The 25,826-nt window shown below is 46.3% G+C and overlaps 2 protein-coding genes across 4 annotated transcripts in view; one reads left to right on the forward strand and one right to left on the reverse strand.

Moving 5' to 3' along the window:
* Window positions 1-3,517, reverse strand: part of RMDN1 (regulator of microtubule dynamics 1) — a 35,271-nt gene extending 31,754 nt beyond the window's left edge. Inside the window, exon 1 of one of the 2 annotated variants that reach the window (XM_066266456.1) lies at window positions 3,309-3,517. In XM_066266456.1, coding sequence (XP_066122553.1) covers window positions 3,309-3,431 — 123 coding nt within the window. In that variant the 5' untranslated portion in view covers window positions 3,432-3,517. The remainder of the gene's footprint in view (window positions 1-3,308) is intronic. The other variant, XM_066266455.1, reaches the window with a different exon arrangement.
* A 13,933-nt stretch (window positions 3,518-17,450) lies between these two features.
* CPNE3 (copine 3) overlaps window positions 17,451-25,826 on the forward strand; it is a 51,036-nt gene continuing 42,660 nt past the window's right edge. Inside the window, exon 1 of one of the 2 annotated variants that reach the window (XM_066266465.1) lies at window positions 17,451-17,573. The gene's annotated coding sequence lies outside the window, so the exon portion shown is untranslated. Of the gene's footprint in view, window positions 17,599-25,826 lie in introns of both variants that reach the window. The other variant, XM_066266466.1, reaches the window with a different exon arrangement.

Below are 25,826 nucleotides of genomic sequence, written 5' to 3' on the forward strand. Positions count from 1 at the left end.
GCAGGACATAGAAACTAATGACATCATGCTCTCTGGAATGGAGATGTAAAGTAAGGCTATAAGGGCTGCTGCCTGTGCTGTTCCACCCCCACCCCACCCCACCCCTACTAGCAAGAGAAATGGGCTTGTGAAAGTTACCTGAATATTGACGTGGGTAGATTTGATTGCAGCTGGGGCAGATAGGGAGCCTAATAACGTCTTGTGGGAGTTCTGGTGTGCAGTAACAGAACAGCCTGCTGATTTGTCAACCTTTCACGTGTTTACTTTTCCACTCCAGACCCTAGCTGAGAGCCATGAACGCCACATATTTTAAAATGTAATTCCATGAGAGCCATACGACTCGTGTACGTTAGGCATTATCCAATAAAAATTTGATGTTGTCCCGGAGGACAGCTGTGATTGGCTCAAGCCACCCGCAACCATGAACATAAGCAGTAGGAAATGAATGGATTATAATACATGAGAATGTTTTATATTTTTAATGTTATTTTTTTTTTTGTATTTTTCTGAAGCTGGAAACGGGGAGGCAGTCAGACAGACTCCCGCATGCGCCCGACTGGGATCCACCCGGCACGCCCACCAGGGGGCAACGCCCTGCCCATCCGGGGTGTCGCTCTGTTGCGAACAGATCCAGTCTGGCGCCTGAGGCAGAGGCCATGGAACCATCCCCAGCGCCCGGGCCATCTTTGCTCCAATGGAGCCTTGGCTGTGGGAGGGGAAGAGACAGAGAGGAAGGAAGGAGAGGGGGAGGGGTGGAGAAGCAGATGGGCACTTCTCCTGTGTGCCCTGGCCGGGAATTGAACCCGGGACTTCCACACACCAGGCCGACACTCTACCACTGAGCCAACCAGCCAGGGCTTAACATTATTTTTTATTAAAGATTTGTCTGCGAGCCAGATGCAGCCATCGAAAGAGCCACATCTAGCTCATGAGCCATAGGTTCCTGACCCATGCCCTAGCTCCTTTCAGCTCCTTACCAAGACCCCCTTTTCTTACCTCAAGGCCTGTGCATGCCCTCTCTATGCAAACACTGCTGTCCTCACCTTCCCCACTGTTACCTCCTAATAACTCTGTAGCGCTGTTGGTCAAATAAGTTTGTAAATATGATATACAGATTTGCTCACTTATAGTTTGCATTGGGTGTGGGGGACAGGCTGTAAGCAGGCAGGGTTCTTATACCCTAAGGCTTAGTTTTAAGATTAAGCCTTTCTCATCCTTTTTGATGTAGGGTGGTACACTCTTATGAGGAATCTCATTATGCCTCAGATAAGTGACTTTGCATCAGAGACTTCCTTGTTTGTATATTGGATTAAAAGGTTTTAATTTCTATACTATAAAAGTGGGGCAGAGGCCCTGGCCAGTTGGCTCAGCGGTAGAGCGTCGGCCTGGCTTTACAATATTAAAGAAAGCAGAGAAAGGAGAGCAGAGAAGGGCCACGTGGAGGAGGCCAGAGAAGCAGCCAAGATGGTGGAGTGCTGAAGAAGCCAGTTTGTGCAGAGAGAGATGGGGAACAGAGGTGAATAAGGCTGGTGAGGTAGAAACCTTTGATTCTAAGAAACTCAAGAGAAGTCAGTGGCTTTGGGAGCCCTGAATGGAAAGGGAAGTGTTTCCCTACTGAATGTATTTCTTGCCCGCGGGATTAAAGCTAGGATTAAAGCTAACGGCCCACCAGTTCTTGGCTCCATTGTTTCATTACCGTCTGTCTGAATCAAATGCGAACCTGCATGGGCCAGGCAGCTGTGATGGTGGCTGTGGCTACTGGCTTTACACTGGCTATGCGTGCATTCTCTTCACCTTGGCACCTCACCTCCAAAAGGGTCCCAGGACTCTGACAACAGGTGTTTTGTAACATAGATAACAAGTACAGAAGGCAAAGGAAACACCTCTCAGCCCTCAGATGCAGTCCCCACCCTGTACACTCCTGGGGAACACACACCTCCCACCCCACTTCCTGCTCTGGTGCTCAGAGGAAAGCCAGCCTGATAAAAGGCCTAGAAACACGGGCGTAACTGGAGCACTGGTGACCCCACACAGCCCCACACCCTATAAATCCCAGGTCCCAGGGGAGAAGGCAGGCTGTCAATGCCAGTGGCTTCACGGCAGGTGGTGGCAGTGTGAACATGTAGGGAATCACCTAGCTAACCTTGAACCCTCTATGACTTGGATTGGGGAACTTTAGTTAAAAGCCCTGAGTGAATGTCTCTTGGATGCAAACACCAAGAAGCTGTGTAAATGACCTTTGTGCAAACACAGAGGAATGCATGTGACTGGGCTTTCGAAAATTAGCCTCAAGGTTCTAGACTGCCCCTACCTTTGTGCTTGTTCATTAGCAAAAGAGTAAGAATGTACTGACCCAAAGTAGCCCTTTATCCATGTCAGCAAGAAATACATCAGTCATTCTTTCTTTCCTCTTATAACCAGATCTCCCTCCCTTGTAATCCTGTTACCTTTGTTCTGATTCTGATCAATAAAAACTGAGGGAGAAGGAAATTCAGGAGTTTGGGGGGTTTTGGCATCTTTTGGCAGGCTTCCGCTCTCTTCCTCTTGACATCAGTTTGTCTTGAGTAGGTTTTTTCAAGGGACACTGGTAGCTCCCAGCGGGCTGGAGTAGTACAGGAACCTGTTTCTCCGGCAAGCCCGCGGGAACTGGCTTCCTCGCACACGCACACAGGTGAAGCACACCCACACGCTGCTGTGGTCATAGGTGCGGCTATTCTAACAAGCTAGAGGCGGAGACCCTAGTCCGGGCCGCAGTGGCCAGCGCCGTTCCGCGGACACCGCGCTCTGCGCTCCTTGTCCCAGTTTCTCCCTCTCCACGGTCCCAGGCCGCTGCTCGGGTGCCCGAGTCTCAGCACGGCGGTCATGGGCGACGCACGGCCGCCAGCCCGGCACCTCTTAAAAAAAAAAACAGTTGAAGTAACAGCTCTCACAAGGAGGGAGTCAAGCTCCACGAGGCGGCGCTCAGACGCCGCACGGTGACAGCAGGGTCCACCTCAGGTCGGGGAGCGCTGTCACCGAAAGGGTCAGGGCGCCCGTGCCCTGCCCGCGGACCCGGGCGGCGCCGTCCCCCGAGTCCACCCCCTCTGCCCAGGGCCCGCGTCTGCGCCGCCAGCTCTCGGCCTCGCTGTCTTCCAAGCCCTGCCCCACCAATGAGCACAACAGCCACCAGAGAGGGGGCGCTCCGACTTTCAGGTAACGAAACGCCCAACTCAAAACACCATGCCGCAGGCGCAAGGTCCACCTCACCTCCAGCCACTCCCAAAGTAACAAATCCGCAATCTACCCCTCCCCGGGAGTCGGAACGCTACCTCAGAGCCGCCGGGTCGCCGAGGCCCGCGCGCCCCGCGCCCGCCCGCAGAACCAGTCAGAAGCCGAGGTCCCACGCCCCGTGCGGAAGGCAGAAAGCGCCACAGCCGCAAGGCCAACGCCATGACCTCCTCGCAGACTTGACCCTTCGCCGCTGGCGCCACCGCAGCGAGAGAGGGGCGGAGCAAAAAGCGCGTACACCCGCTTCCTGCCGGCACCTTTTCCGGCGCACAGGTTTTGCGCACAGCCTCAGGCAGATGGATTCAGACTCCAGGGCTTCAGTGGGCGGGGCATACAGAGTGGGTGGGGTCCAGTCGGTGGGGGTCTAACGGGCCCTCGCGCCTGCGCTCAGGGTATGGGGCCCTGGGAGCGCTTCTCTGACCCCTGACTCGCTTGTTCTTCGGCTGTGTCGCGTTTGTCACGGTTTGGGCACAGAGCTTGGTCACCGTGACAGAATGGGACGCTCGGAAATAGGCCTGAGTATTACGTGTGAAAGAAGACATAGGCTTGTTATTCCCAGTCCTGGCACCCTCACATGGAAGGACACTGCTGGGATCCCAGGCAGACGGATGCCGGGGCAATAGTGCCGCTTCCTGTAGGCCTGGAAAGAAGAATGAGGCCGCGCCCGGAGCTAGGGATCCTGGTGAAACCCAGGTCCCTGCAGACACTGTCAAGCCCTTTTCACCGCAGGAACCAATGTTCCTGATCCCAGTTCAGAGCCCACGTCTGCAAAGGCAGGGCCCGCTGCATGGGACACAGGAAAATCAGTGACGGGCGAGGAGGCAAGACAGAGGTTTTAGAAATTAGGTTGCATTTATCTAGTTCTTTAACTACTCCTCTGCTGCACAGTGAATTAACACGTACTTAGTTTACTTGATCATCCCTGCTACCTTGTCGGGAGACAGGAATCCTTAAGTCTAATGTGCCCTCCCTAGGATTGCTGCCTCCCCACGTCCCTCTAAGTCACTCACATTTCTTTAGGATTTCATCAATGATTTACCATTTTCTTTCCAACACATGCAGAACCCTAGTCTTTTTCCGGGGAGGGAGCCACTTTTACATATTGCCATTGGTAGCTACCTCACTGTTACTGCACTGGCTGTAACGATAATTCTGAAATCGAGTTTCTGATATTTCAGCCTGAGTGAAATTTTAATTATTTTCATTTTAAAAATTTAGATTCTTAGAAAAGTTGCAGGAACTCACATATTCACCTAATTCAGCCATTGTTAATGTTCTGTCACACTTTTGTGTGTGTGTGTGTGTGTGTGTGTGTGTGTGTGACAGCGACAGATAGGGACAGAAAGGAAGGGAGAGAGATGAGAAACATCAATTCTTTATTGCTGCACCTTAGTTGTTCACTGATTGCTTTCTCATATGTGCCTTGAAGAGGGGTAGGGCTAGAACAGACCAAGTGACCCCTTGTTCAAGCCAGCCACCTTAGGCTGAAGCTAATGAGCCTTGCTCAAATCAGATAAGCCCACACTCAAGCCCGGTGACTTGGGGTTTCAAACCTGGGGCCTGCACATCCCAGTCCAAGGCTCCACTGCGCCACCACCTGGTCAGGCACACTTGTTTTTCTTTACATATATTATGCATAATATGCACCTATTTCTACTACTATAGTATTTTCTGAACCTTTTGAAAGTGGATTACATATATCATGACTCTATACCTAGAGATAAAGACGTTCTCTTGTTTAGTCCCCATACAATAATCAAATTCAAGAAATTGACATAATGCTATTATTTAGTGTATACCTCAAAGCTGTTCTTTATAGCAACTATTTTTTTCTCCAACTTAGGATCACATCCTGATTACCTATTGCATGTAATTGTCATGTTTCTTCAGTCTCTTTAAATCTGCAGTATTTTTCTCTTGTCCCCAGGCACAGTATCTTCTCTTTCTTTCAAGAAGCCCCAGACCTCCCCACAGGAGGAATTCTGTCAGGATTTCTTCCTACTCCTCCACGCTGCTCTATTATTTTTTACTGAGCTAATTCCTGTTCATCTTTCAGAGCTCAGCCCAAATGTCACTTCCTCAGAGAAGCTTTTCTTCATTCCCCAAATATACTTTCATAGCCTTTATGATTCTGAGTATGTTTTGTAATTTCATTTTTATATTGTGATTATTTGTTAATTGAGTATTTTTAGAGCTGCAGTTGATAAGAACTGGTCATGTATGCCTTTGCTTTACTGTAAACTCAATGACATGTCTGATTTCTGTCTTACTACAAGTCCTGACACCATTTCTTCATTCAATAAGTGTTTATTGCATAATGTGCCTGTTACTCTTCTAGATGTGAATGAACAATCTCTAATGCAGTATATATCCTACTTGGGGAATGATAGCAAACAAGATAAACAGTAAAAGATATCATAGATGATCACAGCAAATGTGGAAGTGGAAGATAAAACAGGAAGGGGTAGAGAGTCCATTTCTGTGTAGGCATTGCAGTTTTAAATAGGATGGTGGCCCCAGAAAGTCTCACTTGGGGAAGGGGGGGCATTTGAATAAAGACCCAAAGAAATGGAGTGAGCCATGAAGCTGTCGGAGGGCAGAGCATTTCATATAGAGGGAAAGTGCAAAGGCCTGAACTGGGAAGGCAAGTGGCACTTTCCATGAATGGTTAGTACACTATGAATGGGGTACAGTGAGCAGAGGGAAGAGTATGAGAGAGATGATCAGAGAGGAGGTAGAGACTATTAGATAGAACAAAGGTAGCTCCATTTTGCCCCTCCTAACTTCTATTTTCATTAGGATTTTGTAGATCGCAATGACCAAGTCTAACCCAAAAGAAACACATGTGGTTGAGAGACCCAAAGGCTTAAACACCTTTCTAGTGTGCCTGGAACCAACTAACTGCAGATTGACCCTCCTGAAATCCAAGGAGCGGTAAAGTTTTACCAGTTCCCAACCAATATGCATTGCATATCAGCAAGAACTTTCCAACCCTATAAAGCCCCCAGACTCCCTCCTATCGAAGCTGATGCCTTTTTTGACCTCAGCCCATCAGCACCCAGATGCAATAATGTGAGATTCCTCTTGTCAAACTGCAAACCTAACAGGGACCAAATATTGAAGGACCTTGTTGGCAATTGTAAGAACTTGGATTTTCTTTGTCCAATTGTTTGTGATATAATCTAAATATTAATTGGATCTTCTGACTGTTTTGAAAATAGACTGAAAGGGAGCACGTAGCAAAGCAATTACTAGGATATGAGAATAATCTAGAAAGAAATAGTGGTGGCCCTGGCCGGTTGGCTCAGTGGTAGAGCGTCGGCCTGGCATGCAGGAGTCCTGGGTTCGATTCCTGGCCAGGGCACACAGGAGAAGCACCCATCTGCTTCTCCACCCCTCCCCCTCTTCTTCCTCTCTCTCTCTCTCTTCCCCTCCCTCAGCCAAGGCTCCATTGGCGCAAAGTTGGCCCAGGCACTGAGGAGGGCTCCATGGCCTCTGTCTCAGGCGCTAGAATGGCTTTGGTTGCAACAGAGCAATGCCCCAGATGGGCAGAGCATCGCCCTCTGGTGGGCATGCTGGGTGTATCCCGGTCGGGCACATGCAGGAGTCTGTCTGACTGCCTCCCCGTTTCCAACTTCAGAAAAATGCAAAAAAAAAGAAGAAGAAAGAAAGAAAGAAAGAAAGAAAGAAAGAAAGAAAGAAAGAAAGAAAGAAAGAAAGAAAGAAAGAAAGAAATAGTGGTGACTTGGACTAGGCTCGACGATATGAGTGGTCAGAATCTGGATATATTTGAAGGTAGAGTTGACAAGATTAGCTGACAGACCAGGTCAAATACATATGGGTCTGAGAGGAGAGACTCAAAGATGACTCCAAGCGTTTTGACCCGAACAGCTGGAAGAACATTCTGCCATTACTTGAGACAGAAGAGACTGAAAAGAATAGCTTTGGGGAGAAAGATTAGGTGTTATTTGTACATTTAGATTTGAAATGTTTATTAGATATCTGTAGTAGCCAGCCTCTGAATGGCCGGCAATGATCTTTTCCTCCTGAAGTTACTCCTTTGTGGAATCCTTTGCACATTTAACCAAGGCTAGTCTGTTTGACCAATAGAGTGCTGCAGAAGTGATGGTGTGTGACTTCTGAGACTGAGTTATAAACGTCACTGAGCTTCCACCTTGATCTCTTGGATTTTTACCCTGGAGGAAGTCAGCAGCCATGGTGAAGCATCCCTACTGAAAGACCATGTGGAGAGAAACTGGGGTCTCCCACCAACACACAGCATCACTGTTCCTTGCGAGTAGGCCACCTTGGAGATGGATCTCCCAGTCCTCTGCAGTGACTGCAACCCTATCTAGTATCTGATGGCAACATCATGAAGTTGATAAACCAGAACCATCTGCTAAGCCATTCCTAAATCCCTGAACACAGAAGCTGTGAGACATAATATGTGACTGTTAGTTTTTTTTTATTCATTTTAGAGAGGAGAGGGAGAGACAGAGAGAGAGAGAGAGAGAGAGAGAGAAGAGACAGAGAGAGAGAAGGGAGGGAGGAGCTGGAAGCATCAACTCCCATATGTGCCTTGACCAGGCAAGCCCAGGGTTTCGAACTGGCAACCTCAGCATTTCCAGATTGACGCTTTATCCACTGCGCCACCACAGGTCAGGCTGTGACTGTTAGTTTTGAGCCACAAAATTTGGTGTAATCCATTGATTTCATGAACATTTCATTCATTTTAACACCCATGAAAATGTCTATCCAGTGTTGAGTCCCATACATATTCTTTGTTTCTGGAACCTTGTTATGCCTGACACATAATGTGCATCCAATTTGTATGGAATAAGTGGGGGAAGGAACAAGACCACAAGTAGAATAGAATTTAGACTATAGTTTGAGCAGACGGAATGAGTACAGTAAACTACATGTTGAAATGAGATTGCTTATTGGACACTAAAAGTACAGAACCATTTCCTTTTCTGTACTGCCTCCTATTCTAGTGGAGATAAAAGGGCATGACAGTTAGGTATGAAAACTATGTATTCTGAAAATTATAGTTAAATTAGTGGTGCCTGCTGACCTTCACTTAAATGTCAAAGCATAATCAAGAATGAAATAAAAGGTTGTTTTTATGAACCTTTAGTAAAAACAAAACAAAACTCTTGTTCTTCCTCCCCATTGTGCTGTGATCACAAAGGTCTTGTTTCTGCCCCTGCAAATTGCCAAGTTGCCCCTGCTTTTATCCCAGTGCCCTTAGATCTTTGAATGACTAGCTCTATCCTTATTTTTCAGATCTCAATTCAAATATCACCAGTGTGTGTGTGTGTGTGTGTGTGTGTGTGTGTGTGTGTGTGTGTCAGAGACAGAGAGTCAGAGAGAGGGACAGATAGGTGTTGGAATCCATGGGAGTCCAAAAAGACCAGAGTAACAGGTTTTATTGAAAGGAAGAAAGGAACCCTGCCGGGCACTTCTCTAGGGGAGAAGAGCACCAGTTACAGATTATGAGGTGAATTTTATAGGGTTTGGGAGAGCCTGAGGGGGTACTGAGTCAGAAGTTCTAGAATGTCCCTTCTGCGGTTTTAGTATTTCAGCTTTCTGGAATGCTCCCCCTTTGGCGGTTGATCAGCTTTCTGGAACTTTTCTGCTGCAGGGGTGATATCCAGTAAGTAAGGGTGAGGTCAGGCAGCCAGATGGGACAACAAAAGGGCAGTTGGAGTTCTGGTAAATTCATATATCTATCAATAGGGACAGACAGACAGGAAGGGAGAGAGATGAGAAACATCAATTCTTTTTTGCTGCACCTTAGCTGTTCACTGATTGCTTTCTCACATGTGCCTTGACAAGGGGTAGGGCTACAACAGACCAAGTGACCCCTTGCTCGAGCCAGCGACCTTGTGCTCAAGCTCAGATGAGCCCACGCTCATGCTGGCAACCTCAGGGTCTGGAACCTGGGTCCTCCACATCCCAGTCTGATGCTCTATCCTCTGCACCACTGCCTGGTCAGGCCAAATATTGCTTCTTTAGACCTTCCTCAATCTCTGTTCTAAATAAGCTCCCATGACCCCCAAATCACCCTTACTATTTCCTCATGGTAGTTATGGCTATCTGAAATCATCTCACTCATTTGTAGTAACTCACTTGTTATTTGTCTTCCCTCTAGGATGGAAGCTTCTGTCACTAGTTTATTGAAAATCTAGAAGCACGTGTTGATAGATATATAAATTTACCAGAAATTCCAACTGCCCTTTGGTTGTTCCACCTGACTGCCTGACCTCACCCTTACTTAGTGGATAATCGCCCCTGAGGCAGAAGAGTTCCAGAAAGCTGATCAACTTCCCAAGGAGGAGTGTTCCAGGAAGCCGAAACCTTAAAACCGTAAAAGGGAACTGTAAAGCCAGTATCCATGGCCACCATCACAGCTGCCTGGCCCACGCAGGTCAACAGATGGTAATGAAACAACAGAGCCAAAAACTGGTGGGACATTAGCTTTAATCCTAGCTTGTACCCGGCGGGCAAAGAAAAACACACACTGGGCTCCAAAACCCACTCATTCAGTGCTCACAAAGCCACTAACTTGAGTTTCCTAAAATCAAAGGATTCTAATCTCACCAGTCTCATTCACCTCTTTTCTTCATCTCCTCTCTGCACAAACTTTGTACACTCCGCCATATTGGCTGCTTCTCCTCTCCTCCATGTGGCCTCTTTCTGCTCTCTCTTCTAATGCTAATCTCAGAAACCAAGCAAGCAAGCTCTCGGTCTGCCCCACTTTATAGTGCAGAAATCAAAACTCCTTTAATCTAATATACAAAATAGGGAAGCCTCTGATACAAAGTCCACCCCACATCAAAAAGGGTGGGAAAGGTCCTGGCTGGATGGCTCGCTTGGCTGGAGCATTGTCTTGCAATGCACAGGTGACTGGTTCAGTCCTTAGCTGGGGTACATACAGAAACAGATCGATGTTTCTGTCTCAACCTTACCACCTTCCTCTCTCAGGATTCAATAAAAATAAAAAATTGAAAAAAATAAAGTAAAAAAAAAAGGCAACAAAAAGGGTGGGAAAGGTTTAGTCCTAAAACCAAGCCCCCGGCTACAAGGATCCTGCCTGCCCACAGCCCGCCCCTAACACACATTAATACAATCATGCCCATCCCAAGCAATCACCTGAGCGACGGGCTTCCATGTGGGCAGTGCCATCTTTAACAAAGTGAGCATAATATATATATATATATTTTTTATAAATAAATTTTTATTAATTTTAATGGTGTGACATCAATAAATCAGGGTACATATATTCAAAGAAAACATGTCCAGGTTATCTTGTCATTCAATTATGTTGCATACCCATCACCCAAAGTCAGATTGTCCTCCATCACCTTCTATCTAGTTTTCTTTGTGCCCCTCCCCCTCCCCCTCCTCCCCTTCCTCCTTCCCTCCCCCCGCAACCACGACACTCCCGTCCATGTCTCTTAGTCTCGTCATTATGTCCCACCAATGTATGGAATCCTGCAGTTCCCAGTTTCTTCTGACCCACCCACCTCACTCCGTACAATGTTATCAAGATCCCACCACTTTGTTGTAAATGATCCAATGTCATCATTTCTTATGGCTGAATAGTACACCACGGTGTACATGCGCCACATCCTCTCCATCCAGTCTTCTATTTTTTTTTACAATGATTAAAGCCTTTAAGCAAATTCTTGGCCAATACAGCAAGAATCCATAAAAGAGTAGTGTCCTTAACATGTTCACCAAGTCCAAGCACCATCACCATTCCAAATCCCTGCAAATGCAACACAACCACAGTTCAGTCTGTTAGGAGCTGTCACAAGGAGCAGGAGTCCAGGAAAAGTCCACATCCAGGAAAAGTCTGCATGGCACTAGAATTGTTGTCACAATTCTATACTTTGCAGCTCACGTCCAAGTCCCAATGACTGCTGCTTCTAGCTGGTAATGATTCAGGTAGACTGGAAAAGCCATCTGCAGCATGTGTGGAGATGGAGCTTCTGTTCTCCTCTGCCTGGAGATGGAGCTTCTGTTCTCCTCTGCCTGGAGAGATGAGAGCTTTACCCTGGAGCTCTGCGACTTGGGAAAGAGAACCTTGGGATACACTAAGCTGGGTGGCAAAGGTAGATTCATAATAGAAGTTGGCCAAAGGGGAAAGAGAGCTCTAAATTAGGAGTAGGTCCCAGCCTGAAATATGAGTGGAGCATTGAGGTAGGAGGAATAAAGGAAACACTATATATTAAACAAAGCAACAGAAAATAGGACTATCAACACCCACAACAGAGATCTTCGAGGGAAGAATAAAAAACCTGACTATTCAGGCAAGACATAGTTAAGTGGCCCTTGTACAAATGAGATCAGTTTACCTGCTTCTTGGAAGAAATGCCCTAGGCTTGTCCACAGTGTCGTAGATGGGGCCAATGGCCCTGGGCACCTTCAGCCTTCAGTGGCAAACCTCAGCATTCTGGGCAAGGTTAGGTCATAGGTGGCTGGAGCAGGGCTGGAAGAGACTGAACCCTCCCTTAGAGGAGCGAGGGGGAAGCCTACCTTCCAGTGTCCCTTTTTCCTCACAGCAAAGGCATGTAAGTCTGGCAGGCTTTAGCTCAATGACCTTCCTTTCCACTATTGAAGCAGGACCCAGATGGCATCCTATGAGACCCCTTTGGGGCACTGGGGCCTTTAAGAGTGTATTCTAAAAGCGGGTAGTTCACCTGATCTCTATTGGCTTTTTCTGCCTCTTGGTATCTTAAAAGCCATGCTCAGAAGATCTTGCTGAGAGGTTTGAGGATCCCCATTCGCCTATATAAATCTTTTCCATATATCTGGAGCTATTTGGAAAAGGACAAAACAGTCTTATTAGCTGGATCAAATAAAAGAAGGTAGAAGTTTGCAGGAGAAAAGGATTTGTTGTCTCCTGTTCATCAGCATTCAAAAGAAATTTAAAAATTTTTAAGTAAAAAGCATGATATGGTAGACCCATAGGAGTTCCAGGATATGACTCCCCCCTTTTAAGTTTTTTTAAATTGACCTTAAAATATTTTCTGGGTACACTTTAATAATACCTTGACTTTAACAATTGTAAGAAATACCCATAATTTAAAAGGTTTGACAAAATACAGTAAATGCTTTTGCTACATATGCAGGAGCATTGTCAGTTTAACCAGTTTAGAAAATCCAATAATAGAAAAATGCATACAGACAATGAGCTATAACATGCTTAGTAGGCTCTCCTGTTCTGACAGAGGTTACTATAAATCCAGAATAGGTATCCACTGTAACGTGGACCTAAGACTGTTTGCCAAATGAAGGTATATGAGTAACATCCATTTGCCAAAGTTGCACTGGTAGGGGTCCTTGAGGGTTAACTCCCATTGAAGGGACAGATTGTAGTATAGGACACCTTGGACAGGATTTACCAATCTGCTGTGTTGCTTCCCAAGAAAGTTGAAAATGTTTACACAGGGTTGCAGCGTTCTGGCGATGAATAGTATGAGACTGAATTGCTCGATCTGTCATGGTTGCTCCAAATAATTTCCTTTTGGGTAGCTTGATCAACAAGGGCATTCCCTTGTGCTAAAGCTCCAGGGAGCATGGAGTAAGCTTGAGTATGTCCTATTGGGTTGGGGAATAATTTCATAGCGTTTTTATATTTTCTTTTATTTTACAAGGATTTGTTTGCTGTTCGGCAAAGGGTAAGTATTCATTCAATAAAACTCTTTCTGCTCTACAAAACTATGTTAATTGTATTTTTGAGTTACTTAATTTTTTATTAGTTTTGAGGCTTAGAAATGGAATACCCAGGAGGCAAAAATCAACATTTTCGACACCTGATCTTCTTTGCTTTTCATCGAGGTCAAAAAGCTGCTGAAGCAGCCCAGGACATTTGCGACGTGTATGGAGAAGGTGTCATAGGCGAGTCTACAGCACGGAAACGGTTTGCAAAGTTCAAAAATGGCGACTTTGACGTCGATGACACGTCCCGCAGTGGAAGGTTTTCTGAATTCGATGAAGAACGTCTCAAATCACATTTGAAGAACGGTCACCAAACCAGTCATGAATTGGCAAAAAAAATGAACTGCGATCATAAAACGATTCTCAATCACCTTCATTCAATGGGATTTACCGAAAAATTGGGAGCCTGGGTGCCTCACGAGCTCAACGAAAAAAAAAACAAAGAAAGTCGCCTTCAAATTGCTTCTCAGCATCTCGCCCGCCATCGAGCAACACGTGGTCATCAACAGCGCTTTTTACACCAAATCGTCATGGGAGATGAGAAATGGTGCCTATACATCAATATGAAGCAAAGAAAGGAGTGGGTGGCTCCAGGAGATATGTCAAAGCCGAGAGTCAAGCCGGACCTTCATCCAAAGAAGATCATGATATGTGTTTGGTGGGACTGGGAGGGCATGGTGCACTGGGAAATGCTCGAAAAGAATGCCACGATCAACAAGGAGCTCGACATTGCCCAGCTACACTGCGTGAATGAGGCTATTCAACTGAAAAGACCTGATCGACATAGTCAAACCATACTCCTTCACGACAAGGACAGGCCCCATGTCGCACAAGTCGTCAAAGCCACACTCCAAGAGCTCGAATGGGAGGTCCTTCAGCATCCGCCGTATTCTCCGGGACTTGCACCTACCGAATACCACCTTTTCCGCTCTCTGTCAAACCATATGAAGGGCATTACCTTCCATAACAAATTGGTCCTTAAAAACTGGCTCAACAAATTCTTTGACACCAGACCAGGTAATTTTTGGAGGAACAGCATCAACAAATTGGTCGAGAGGTGGGAAGAGGTTGTAAACAGCAATGGCGAATAAATAATTGATTAACTTATTGATATAATTATTGTTTCTTTTAAATAAAAATCTTCGGTTAAAATGCTACGAACTTATTCCCCAACCAAATATAAAACATGGAGCTCTATGTTGACATACAAGTCTTTGAAATCCCCGATCAAGCATCTGAGTACTGACTAAACCATTAGGACTGACAAGCAACGCTCCCATAATTTTCAAAACATCTCTACCCGACAAATTAACTAGCCATCCAGGGAGCACATAAGGCTTAAAAAATTCAGAATGACTTTCTTAATCTTTCCAATGTAGAACTAGAATTTGTTGAGGGGATTTACTCTGCCCTATACCTTGTAATTCTGTGGCTGCTGCATGAGTGGGCCAGGAAGGAGGCCAATGTAGCTTAGCAATAACAGATACATCAGCTCCAGTATCTAAAAGTCCTTTAAATTTATGCTCATGTATTGTTAGTTCCATTTCAGGGCATTCCTGACCTATTTTTTTAAATCCAATTGGCAAAATCAGAGGAGCCAGATCACCAATTTTCTTGGGGCCTCTTTTGCAGGATGTGGCCTGAGAAGCAAAATTAGCATCCTTATACTATTCTTCTAACTGCCTGTATTAGCCGTGAGACACATTCTTTTATTTATTTATTTATTTCAATGGGGTGGCATTGATGAAATTGTCTTCCGTCATCTTCTAACTGGTTTTCTTTGTGCCCCTCCCCTCCACCAACCCCTCTTTCTCTCCTCCCCCCACCCTGTAACCCCAATACTGTTGTCCATGTCTCTGAGTCTCATTTTTATGTCCCACCTATGTATGGAATCATATAGTTCTTAGTTTTTTCTGATTTACTTATTTCACTCAGTATAATGTTATCAAGGTCCATTCATGTTGTTGTAAAAGATCCGATGTCATCATTTCTTATGGCCGAGTAGTATTCCATAGTATATATGTACCAAAGCTTTTTAATCCACTTGTCCTCTGATGGACACTTGGGCTGTTTCCAGATCTTTGCTATTGTGAACAATGCTGCCATAAACATGGGGGTGCATTTCTTCTTTTCAAACAGTGCTATGGTGTTCTTAGGGTATATTCCTAAAAGTGGTATAGCTGGGTCAAAAGGCAGTTCAATTTTTAATTTTTTGAGGAATCTCCATACTGTTTTCCACAGAGGCTACACCAGTCTGCATTCCCACCGGCGGTGCAGGAGGGTTCCCTTTTCTCCACATCTTCGCCAGCACTTATTCTGTCTTGTTTTGTTGATGAGCTCCATTCTGACTGGTGTAAGGTGATATCTCATTGTGGTTTTAATTTGCATTTCTCTAATGATCAGTGATGTTGAGCATTTTTTCATATGCCTATTGGCCATCTATATGTCCTCTTTGGAAAAGTGTCTATTTCTTTTGCCCATTTTTGGATTGGATTGTTTGTCTTCCTAGTATTGTTTTACAAGTTCTTTATAAATTTTGGTTATTAACCCCTTATCAAACGCATTGTCAAATATATTCTCCCATTGTGTCATTTGTCTTTTTATTCTGTTCTTATTGTCTTTAGCTGTGCAGAGCTTTTTAGTTTGATAAAGTCCCATTTGTTTATCCTGTCTTTTATTTCACTTGCCTGTGCAGACAAATCGGCAAATATATTGCTGCGAGAGATGTCAGAGAGCTTACTGCCTATGTTTTCTTCTAAGATGCTTATGGTTTTGTGGCTTACATTTAAGTCTTTTATCCATTTTGAGTTTATTTTTGTGAATGGTGGTCTAGTTTCATTTTCTTGCAGGTAGCTGTCCAATTTTCCCAACACCATTTGTTGAAGAGGCTCTCTTTACTCCAATGTATGCTCTTACCTCCTTTGTCAAATCTCAGTTGTTCATAAACAAAGTGAGCATAATATATTTAATCTGCCCAACAGGAACATACCAGAACTTTTGACTCAGTACCCCCTCAGGCTCTCCCAAAACCTATAAAATTCGCCTCATAGTCTGTAACCGGTGCCCTTCTCCAGGGAGAAGTGCCCGGCAAGGTTCCTTTCTTTCTTTCAATAAAGCCTATTATTACTCTGGTCTTTTCGGACTCCCATGGATTCCAACATGTGCGACCCATGAATCCTCACTTGTACTGATAGGATTATTTAAATGTATTTAGTTTCTATTTTTTGGATTAAATGTAAAGTCCTTAGTTAGGAAAGTCTATACCTCTTCATTTGTTTTATTTTCCATTTCTCCTATAATTAAAAGAATTATCCTGTGCCCATTTTTTCTATTTAAAAATCAATTTATACCTAAGATACCTCTTTCTTTGTCAGAGTTGTACTGCAAATATTTTTTCCAATGTGTTCACCTATTGATTTTGTCTATGTTTTCCTTGGACAGTGTAGGGTTGGTGGCTGCCGCCATGGCCATGCAGGTTCTCATTGGATTCGGAAGATGGTAAAGGATTCTGGCGGTGGGAGCCAGAAAACAGCGGGCCATTCCATTTATTTAAGTCTCCTAACAGCAGACAAGCAAATAGGCAGGGAAGACTGCTTCCCTGTCACTCAGGGCTCCCAAAGTCTCGACACATTCTCCAGTTCCACAACCGGTAGTCCTTCTATAGACTCACCCTTCAGAGGGACTCTCTCTCCACTCCCCAGTAAAACAGTCTAGGGGCAAAATACCCTTTATCCAGCAAACAATAGCAAACAATGGCCCCTCTCAACCAGAGGAATAAAATCTGCAATTTGCAGTCTGCCTCCCTGAAGGCAAGAATCCACAGAGCCCCCATCCCCCCATACAAATGGTGCTGCCTTAAGGGAGCAAACCTAACACACGTTACAAACTTGAAACACATTGGTTAGCCCCACAGACAGGGTTCTGAATTTGAAGCAGTCAAGTGGAGCATTATTTTCCACAATGTCATGTTTCGTCTTACGGGGCCTTTGGGGTCAGCTTGCTTAGAATCTGACTTTAGGCAAATAGGCCATTTATTGGCAACGAATTGCATTTCTTCTTTTGTGAAATGGGGATAATGGCACAGCGTAGGTCACAGCATTGTGAGGATCAGATGAAATTAAAGACATGAAATGGCTAAGGCGCGCTGCCCACTAGATGCTCTGAGTAAGAACGGTCACGCTGGTTCTTGCTGGTTGTTCCTGGTTCAGGTCGTGGTATAATTTCCTCCCACATTTTAATTCTTTTATCCTTCAGGAATTAATTTTGGTGTACAGCACAACTTATTTTAGTGCCCGGAGTGAACGTGGGATATTAGTGAGCCGGCGGTCACCTAAGACCAGCCCACCAGCGGGAACAGGTCTGCCGGCGTGGTGGGCGGGACCACAGCCTCGCCCGCCCTGCACACTAGGCTCCACCTATCATCTAGGCCCCACCCATTCCCCGCATCGCCCCGCCCTCCGCCCTCTTGGCCCCGCCCAACCTCTCCCGGCCCGGCCCAACCCGACCTGCCTGGTTCCGGTGACTCTGGGCCCGCCGCTTGCGGACTTGCTGCGTGGTGTGCACCGCTGAGACCGGAGGTGAGCGTGGTTTGCGCGCTCGCAGGTGTGGCGGCCCCCGGGAGAGGGCGGTGGGGCCCCGCGCTCGGAGTGCCTGCGCCGCGCGGCGGGAGGGACGCCAGCGGGGCGCGGGGCCGCGGGGCCGCGCGGTGGGGCCTGCGCCCAGTGGAGAGGAAGCGCGGGACCGACCACGCATCCCGCAGTGCTACCGCGCCAGACCTCGATCACCCGCGTGGGCCGGGTCTTCCGTGAGGCAGCCCTGTCCCCACCGTCGGACCGAGGGCGGGCGGGTGGGACCTACGGTGGGGACACGGCGGCCCAGCCCGTGGACGAGCGGGGTGCGCGTTAGTCCCATCTGATGCCCGCACCCACCAGCTCGCGCGCTCTTGTTACCGGGTTCAGGCTAGGGGAAGCTCAGAGCCCGTCATTTGCCACTACGGTTGAAGTTCGGGTCTGTACGATCTCAGAGCACGGGTTTTGGGGCTTAAGGTAAGAACAGGACTCCAGGATGAGAGGGGTACCGAGGGCTCAGACCTGTGCCCTGAGGTCTGGTAGCTGTGTGACCTTGGGCAGGTTAACCTCCCAGGGCCTGCTTCTGCATTTGTAAGGTGGAGTTCCAATGCCTCTTAAGTCGTAGGGCTCCTAGGAAGAACGGAGAATTAAATTAGATGATATTTGTAGCACAGCAAAGCGTCTGGCTCCTGGTTCCTGTAAGCTATATATAGCGACGTATATCCTGCTGTGGTTACAAACTGGGGTCAGCACACTCCAGCCCTGAGGCTGCCAGCCACAAACAGAACTTGTGCGGGCCCAGAGCCCAGTTACACAAAAGCCAGTGAGGATACGAAAACAAAGAACAGTTACAGCGACACCAACACAGTGATCTGTGTGTGGTACCCAGGGCTGCTTTTTTGCCTTGGTGAGAATTTTCTAAAAGGCAGTTCCTTTTTTAGCTGATGAATTGGAAAAATACATTTGCCTCTGGCCTGAAACAGTTCAGAGGCCAGTCTCGGACTGAATGCAGGAGGAGGCTCTGGATGAGATGGGGTCTGGAAAGTGCCAGGCGCATATCCCTCAGTCAGAGTGCCTGCTCTTTTGGGATTTCTTCCCAGATCTAGCCCCTAAAGAATGAAGAAGGACAGGCCCTGGCCGGTTGATTCAGTGGGTAGTCGGCCTGGCATGCGGATGTCCCGGGTTCAATCCCCAATCAGGATACATATGAGAAGCAGCCATCTGCTTCTCTTCCTCTCTGCCTTCCCCTTATCTCTCGTTTCCCTTCTCAATTGGTTCGATTGGTTCAAGCGTCAGCCCCAGGAGCTGAGAATGGCTCCATTGATTTGAACATCAGCCCCAGACAGGGATGTTGCCAGGTGGATCCTAGTCAGGGCACACGCAGGAATCTTATCTATCTCCCCTCCTCTAGCTTTAAAAAGAAAAAAAAAAAAGAATGGAAAGGGACAGGAGTTGTCAGGACAGGGACAAGCCCCTTTTATCTTTAAGGGCTTTTCTTTTAAGGGCTACTTACTGACTGGACATGTCTCCTAATTTTACCTATAACTGAACACTTTGTAGATAACACCCTTCATTCTCACGTAACTTTAAGGAACCTAAGGATTACACATACGCTCTCTACAATGGTGACACTTCTGTCCTGAACATTTCCTCCACATGTCTGTCCCAATACCTGGTTCCTGCTGACCCCAGTGCCTGTCAGTTCTTGGTCCTGAAGCTTTAGACACAGCTGCACTTTTTTCTGTTTCTGTTAGAATGTTCCATTTCAAAGCATTCTTAAATCAGTGATTTATTATGATAGAAAGTCAGTGAAACTAAGGTCAGCATTGGATGTAAAATGGGATTAAATAACATTTTGAGCTTCCAAGATTTGTAATGAACCACTGCTACTCATGCATCTCCAAGTGAGGATCAAAGCCACTCTCAAAGTCCACACATGGGCTTTCCTTTCATGTGCCCCCTATTCCCTTCATCCTGCAGGCCAGCTTCCTGCCCACCGCTGTTTCCCTTCACCTTCTTACCTTTCTTGGGAAGATTGCTAATCAGGTTAAAGTCCAAATAAATCTGTAACATACTTGCTGGAAGATTGGCTGAGAAGGAGGTGTAAATTAGCACCTAAAAGTAAAGTGTCGTGTGTGTGTGTGTGTGTGTGTGTGTGTGTGTTTGAGAGAGAGAAAGAGAGGGACAGACACAAAGGGAGAGAGATGAGAAGCATCAGCTCGTAGTTGTGTCACTTTAGTTGTTCATTAATTGCTTTCTCATATGTGCCTTGACTGGGCAGGCTCCAGCCGAGCCAGTGACCCCTTTCTCAAACCAGTGACCTTGGGCTTAAGCCAGAGACCTTGGGCTTCAAGCCAGAGACCTTTGGGCTTAAACCAGCGACCCATGGGGTCATGACCATGATCCCATACTCATCCCCACCTGAAGCTGGTGAGCCTACGCTCAAGCCAGTGACCTCGAGTTTTGAACCTGGGTCCTATGCGTCCCAGGTTGACACTCTACCCACTGAACCACGACCTGGTCAGTCAAGTGTCATATATTCTATTTAAGTACATTATTTAAGTGTCTGATATGATAATCAAAAGCAGACATTATGTATACATCTTGATAACATTCCAATAACGATTATGCTGGCTTAAATGTATTTGAAAAAGCTGGCAGGTGGAAGGTGGCACTGTAATTTTCCTGGAGAGGCCGAGAGATTTCTTTTTACACACGATGGCTTACCAGTATGCAATTATAATTTCAGCAAAGACATGAAAATAGTTAGCATGATGGTCAGAATTACCGATATAATTTAGCTGGACAGCATACTAATATAGTTTCTTCATGAAAATATGAAGAAAACACACATATTCATTTTAACAAATCATTTTGAAAGCCCTGTTACCAAGTGGATGTGTAATGTCTGGTTCCTGTGAAAATTACTGAAGCAACAGTGTGGTGGTGATGTACATTGTCATTAGGCTCCTTTGGTGTTCTGAGGTTAGTTTGCCTTACCTCTAGACCAGGGGTCTCAAACTCAATTCAGCATGTGGGCCGCAGAGCAAGATCACAGCCGTTTGGCGGGCCGCACTAGGTCTACAAAAGGCAACTGTTATGCAACACTTTTCTCATTGCAGTTGAAAACAAAAAAAAAATCAGTACAACAAGCACAATCGTACATGCAGTTTATTCAGTGTCACAAAACGACCAGAAACTGTAGTTCGCATCACAACTGCTGTTAACTAAGCTAATATCTAGCTAGGATGCTAGAGAAATGAAAAATACAAGTAGGCCCCTAGGGCTTACTTAATTTTATCCAAAATATTTTGAACTTCGTGGATTAGTCTGCGGGCCGCACAAAATTGTTCAGCGGGCCGCATGCGGAGTTTGAGACCCCTGCTCTAGACTCAAGTTGACAGCACATGCTAATATAGATCCCTGCAGTTGTAAAGAGGAACTTGCCCATCCACATTATCTCTTCAGGGATCAGGAAGCGAAAATCAGAACAAGTATTTCCTGATGATGTTGTCAAAATTAAGGTTATAGTATATCTAAAATTGCCCGCCTGCCTTCAGGACCTCTTGCTCCCTCTCCCTGCTTTATTGGTCTCTAGCACTTCTTACCACCTGTATACAGTGTAATTTCAGTTCTAGCTCCCTGCAGTATAACTTCAGGAGGACAAGAATACTTGTCTGTTTGGTGCTTTGTCCCCAGAACCTTAGGGGAGTGCCTGATGCAGCAGGCTGCCTTTGAGTATGTGTACAATGATGCTGAGCGGATGAACGGTACCAGTCAGCTGTTCCTGATAAAGTCTTATCTAGGGGTTTGCTGAAAAGTTAGGAACAGCTGAAATGGAGAGCTGAACAACCATACAGGGAATAATACCCTTGAAATCAGGAAATGCATAAACACAGTCCTTGTCCAGCATACTTTCAAGCCTTGAGAACAGTTGTCGTTGCTGCAGTTTCGAACTGAGAATTCTCATACCATTGTCACAACTAGGGAGAGGCATGTAGTGACAAATGCAAAATACCCCCCTTTGCCCAATTAAATACATGTGTCCACTGAACAGCTGGAGTTTTCTAGGAGGGAACGCAGCTCTGATTTTTATCAAGGCAGCTTTTGGTAAAAGATGACTCACTCGGTAGGTGGGTCCTTTGTGTCTCATTTTGCCAAGAGGCATGGTGATAAAGTGAGGCACTACTGAGATGCTGTCATTGCATCTGACTCCTTTTAACACCTACCTCAGTGCCCCTCCGGTGAACTCTTCCTGTGATAAACTGGAAAAGGAATCGTGACGTTTCTATATGTATACACCGTAGCATGGGGATTAGAGGAGTATAACCTGAAATGTGCATTCAGTAAACCTTGTGGCCTGTTATGAGTCAGGACAGAGCCATATATCATAGAGGTTTTCTAGAGAAATCAAGGAAGTGGCCTTCATTAGCTGCTCACTCGTTAGCAGTAAGGCCAGGGTGGACCTGCAGATACTTATTTGTTTTAAAATCAAGAGTGATCAGGCATCAACACTTGAGGTAGCTCCTGCTTTCCTGGTTCTGAAAGTTCTGGTACCAGCAATAATTATTACTATTTAGATTTTATTCAGGATAACTTGAGAATCTGGAAATTTATTTTCTTTTAAAAATGTAGGCCAGATGCAGATCCCTTTTGCTGCGCTGAGGGTTTAATGGTGAGCGACCCTGTGCACGGTAGGAAAGCTTGCCTCCCTGCCCTGCTGCATGGACGCTCGGGCCGGCGACCCATTGGCTGATAAGCATTATTTTCCAAGTCATCTCAGGAGAAAGAATGTAGTGACAACTTCAAGCAAAGGTGCCTAACTAGTGAGAAAGTACCAGTATCTAAATCTATTTTTTTCAGATACAGCCTTCCCTTCCCTTCCCTTTCCCTTTCCCTTTCCCTTTCCCTTTCCCTTTCCCTTTTCTTCTTTCTCTCTTTCTCTTTCTTTCTTTCTCTTCCTTTCCTTTTTCTTTTCTTTTCCTTTCCTTTCCCCTTCCTTCCTTCCTTCCTTCCTTCCTTCCTTCCTCCCTCCCTCCCTCCCTCCCTCCCTCCCTCCCTCCCTCCCTCCCTTCTTTCTTTTGACAGAGACAGGAAGAAAGAGGGATAGATAAGGACAGACAGACAGGAAGGGAGAGAGATGAGAAGCATCAATTCTCTTTTGCGGCTCCTTAGTCTCCTTAGTTGTTCATTGATAGCTTTCTCATATGTGCCTTGACAGGGGTTGGGGGTCAAGTGAGCGAGTACCCCTTGCTAAAGCCAGCAACCAAGGGGTCATGTCTATGATCCCACACTCAAGCCAGCGACCCTGCGCTCAAGCTGGTGAGCCTGTGCTCAAGCCAGCAGCCTCGGGGTTTTGAACCTGTTTCCTCTGCATCCCAGTCTGACGCTCTATCAGGGGTCCCCAAACTTTTTACACAGGGGGCCAGTTCACTGTCCCTCAGACCATTGGAGGGCCGCCACATACAGTGCTCCTCTCACTGACCATCAATGAAAGAGGTGGCCCTTCTGGAAGTGCAGCGGGGGGGGGGGGGCTGGGTAAATGGCCTCAGGGGGCCACATGCGGCCCGCGGGCCGTGGTTTGGGGACACCTGCCTACTGCGCTACCACCTGGTCAGGCCAGATACAGCTTTTTCTGTAGTGGAAGACAGAGGCTGAATTTGGGAAACTTTATCTTTTTCTTTCTATTTCTCTTTTTGGTTCCTTATGAATTTTCTGATATTTTTCTACTTTTTAAAAAAAATTCCTACTCTTTAGTACCACTTTCTAATCACATTTGGTATCTACTATAATTGAGAGTCATAATGCACTAACTGGGGGCCTTAGAGCAGGGGTCCCCAAACTACGGCCCGCGGGCTGCATGCGGCCCCCTGAGGCCATTTATCCGGCCCCCGCTGCACTTCCAGAAGGGGCACCTCTTTCATTGGTGGTCAGTGAGAGGAGCACATTGACCATCTCATTAGCCAAAAGCAGGCCCATAGTTCCCATTGAAATACTGGTCTGTTTGTTGATTTAAATTTACTTGTTCTTTATTTTAAAATTGTATTTGTTCTCGTTTTGTGTTTTTACTTTAAAATAAGATATGTGCAGTGTTCATAGGGATTTGTTCATAGTTTTTTTTTTTTTTTTTTAAAAGCATTTGATTTTTTTAAAAGTTTTTTATTTATTTATTCATTTTAGAGGAGAGAGAGAGAGAAAGAAGGGGGGAGGAGCAGGAAGCCTCAGCTCCCATATGTGCCCTGACCGGGCAAGCCCAGGGTTTCGAACCGGCAACCTCAGCATTCCAGGCCTATGCTTTATCCACTGTGCCACCACAGGTCAGGCGCATAGTTTTTTTTATAGTCCAGCCCTCCAACAGTCTGAGGGACAGTAAACTGGCCCCCTGTGTAAAAAGTTTGGGGACGTCTGCCTTAGAGGTTACCTGAAGTGACTGAAGACTCAGACTTAACATGTGAGACACTGAAGCCTAGGTAAGTTAGATACCTGCCCACAGGAGTACAGGCCACTTTGATCCAGTGACCCCACCCCTGCCGGGTTCCCTTTCCACACTGAAAAGAACACACATCTTTTCTCTGTGTGCTTTAATGCTTGACCTACTTCCCTATATCCATTTCTAGTGTCCGTAGCAGCGATTTAAAAAAACCATGAGGCCCTGGCCAGTGGGTCAGTGGATAGAGCATCGACCCAACATATGGACTTCCTGCATTTGATTCCCAGTCAGGGCACACAGGAGAAGTGAGCATCTGCTTCTCCCCCTTCTCTCCCTCTTCCCCTCCCACAGCCAGTGGCTCAGTTGGTTTGAGTGTGGCCCCAGGTGCTGAGGATAGCTTGGTTGGTCTGAGCATCAGCCTTAGGTGCTAAAAATAGTTCGGAACTCAAGGATCAGCTCCAGACGGGGTTGCTGGTTCGATCCTGGTCAGGGTCAGGGTGCTTGTGGGAGTCTGCCTCGCTATCTCCCCTCCTCTCATCTTAAAAACAAAACCCAGGCCCTGGCTGGTTGGCTCAGTGGTAGAATGTCAGCCCAGCATGTGAAAGTCCCGGCTTCGATTCCTGGCCAGGGCACACAGGAGAAGCGCCCATCTGCTTCTCTACCCTCCCCCCTCTCATTTTTCTCTCTCTTTTCTCCTCCCACAGCCAAGGTTTCATGGGAGCCAAGTAGACCCAGGTGCTGAGGATGGCTCCATGGCCTCCGCCTCAGGGGCTAGAATGGCTCTGGTTGCAGCGGAGCAATGCCCAAGATAGGTCGAGCATTGCCCCCTGGTGGGAATGCTGGGTGGATCCTGGTCGGACACATGCAGGAGTCTCTGTCTGCGCCCCCCGCTTTTCACTTCGGAAAAATACAAAAAATAACACCCCAGCAAAACAAAACTCCCCAAAAATGTGGGCATCACTTTCTGTCCACATCTAGGACAGGCTCAGTGTAAATGCCTTTACCATGAGTTTTCCACTCTTGGAGCCTGGTGTTCAGTGCAGGACACTACTGCAGACTTGCATTGCTGCCCTGAGGTGGCCCAGCAGCACCTCCAGGAGGCTCTGAGATACCAGGCCATGTGGATCCTTTGTGAGAGCCAGGCAAAGAGGAAATACTTTCTGTGCCGAGGTAACCCACAGCCTGATGCATGAGTTGTCTTGGAAAACTGTGCTGAGGTAGATACCGACCATCCAGTTCCTGTTATTGGTGGGTGGGCACTGACTTCCCTCCCCATCACTTTGAGACAAATAATGAGACATTGTTGCCGGCCCTGGACCCCCTCTCCTGTGCACTGATGGTGCAGCAGCTCAAATAAACAGGACCTTCTGAGAACTTACTTAGGAAATTGAGCTTCAATCTATTGTCAAACCTGGCTACCTAGGCTCGTTAATTTTGGGTAAATCCCATGGATTATTTTATTATTTATTCCAAGAAGCTCTTCATAAACATAGATGAGAAGGGCGCTTTAGTCTTACTATTTAATAATAAGCCATTAATGCTGAGGCAATCAATATATGAGCAGTTAATAAAATACTAATTGCTGCAGTTTGTTGAGTTGCATCTGGCATATGCTGAGCGTGCTGCAGATCAACTGTTTTCAGGGAATTCTCGTAATCCCCATTTTATAGAAATTGAGGTTCATATAGATAACCTGGCTAAAGGGCCACAGCCAGGTGCATAGTGGGAAAGAAATACGAACAGTTATGAAAGAAATAAAAACACGGTTATTCCTTCTGGGTGAAGGGGGCTGTGCAGCCCAGTTCTTAAGCTCAGCTCATGGTGCTGGAGAG

The sequence above is a fragment of the Saccopteryx bilineata genome, chromosome 3 (genome assembly GCF_036850765.1).
Source record: "Saccopteryx bilineata isolate mSacBil1 chromosome 3, mSacBil1_pri_phased_curated, whole genome shotgun sequence".
In the NCBI taxonomy this organism is placed as follows: Eukaryota; Metazoa; Chordata; class Mammalia; order Chiroptera; family Emballonuridae; genus Saccopteryx; species Saccopteryx bilineata.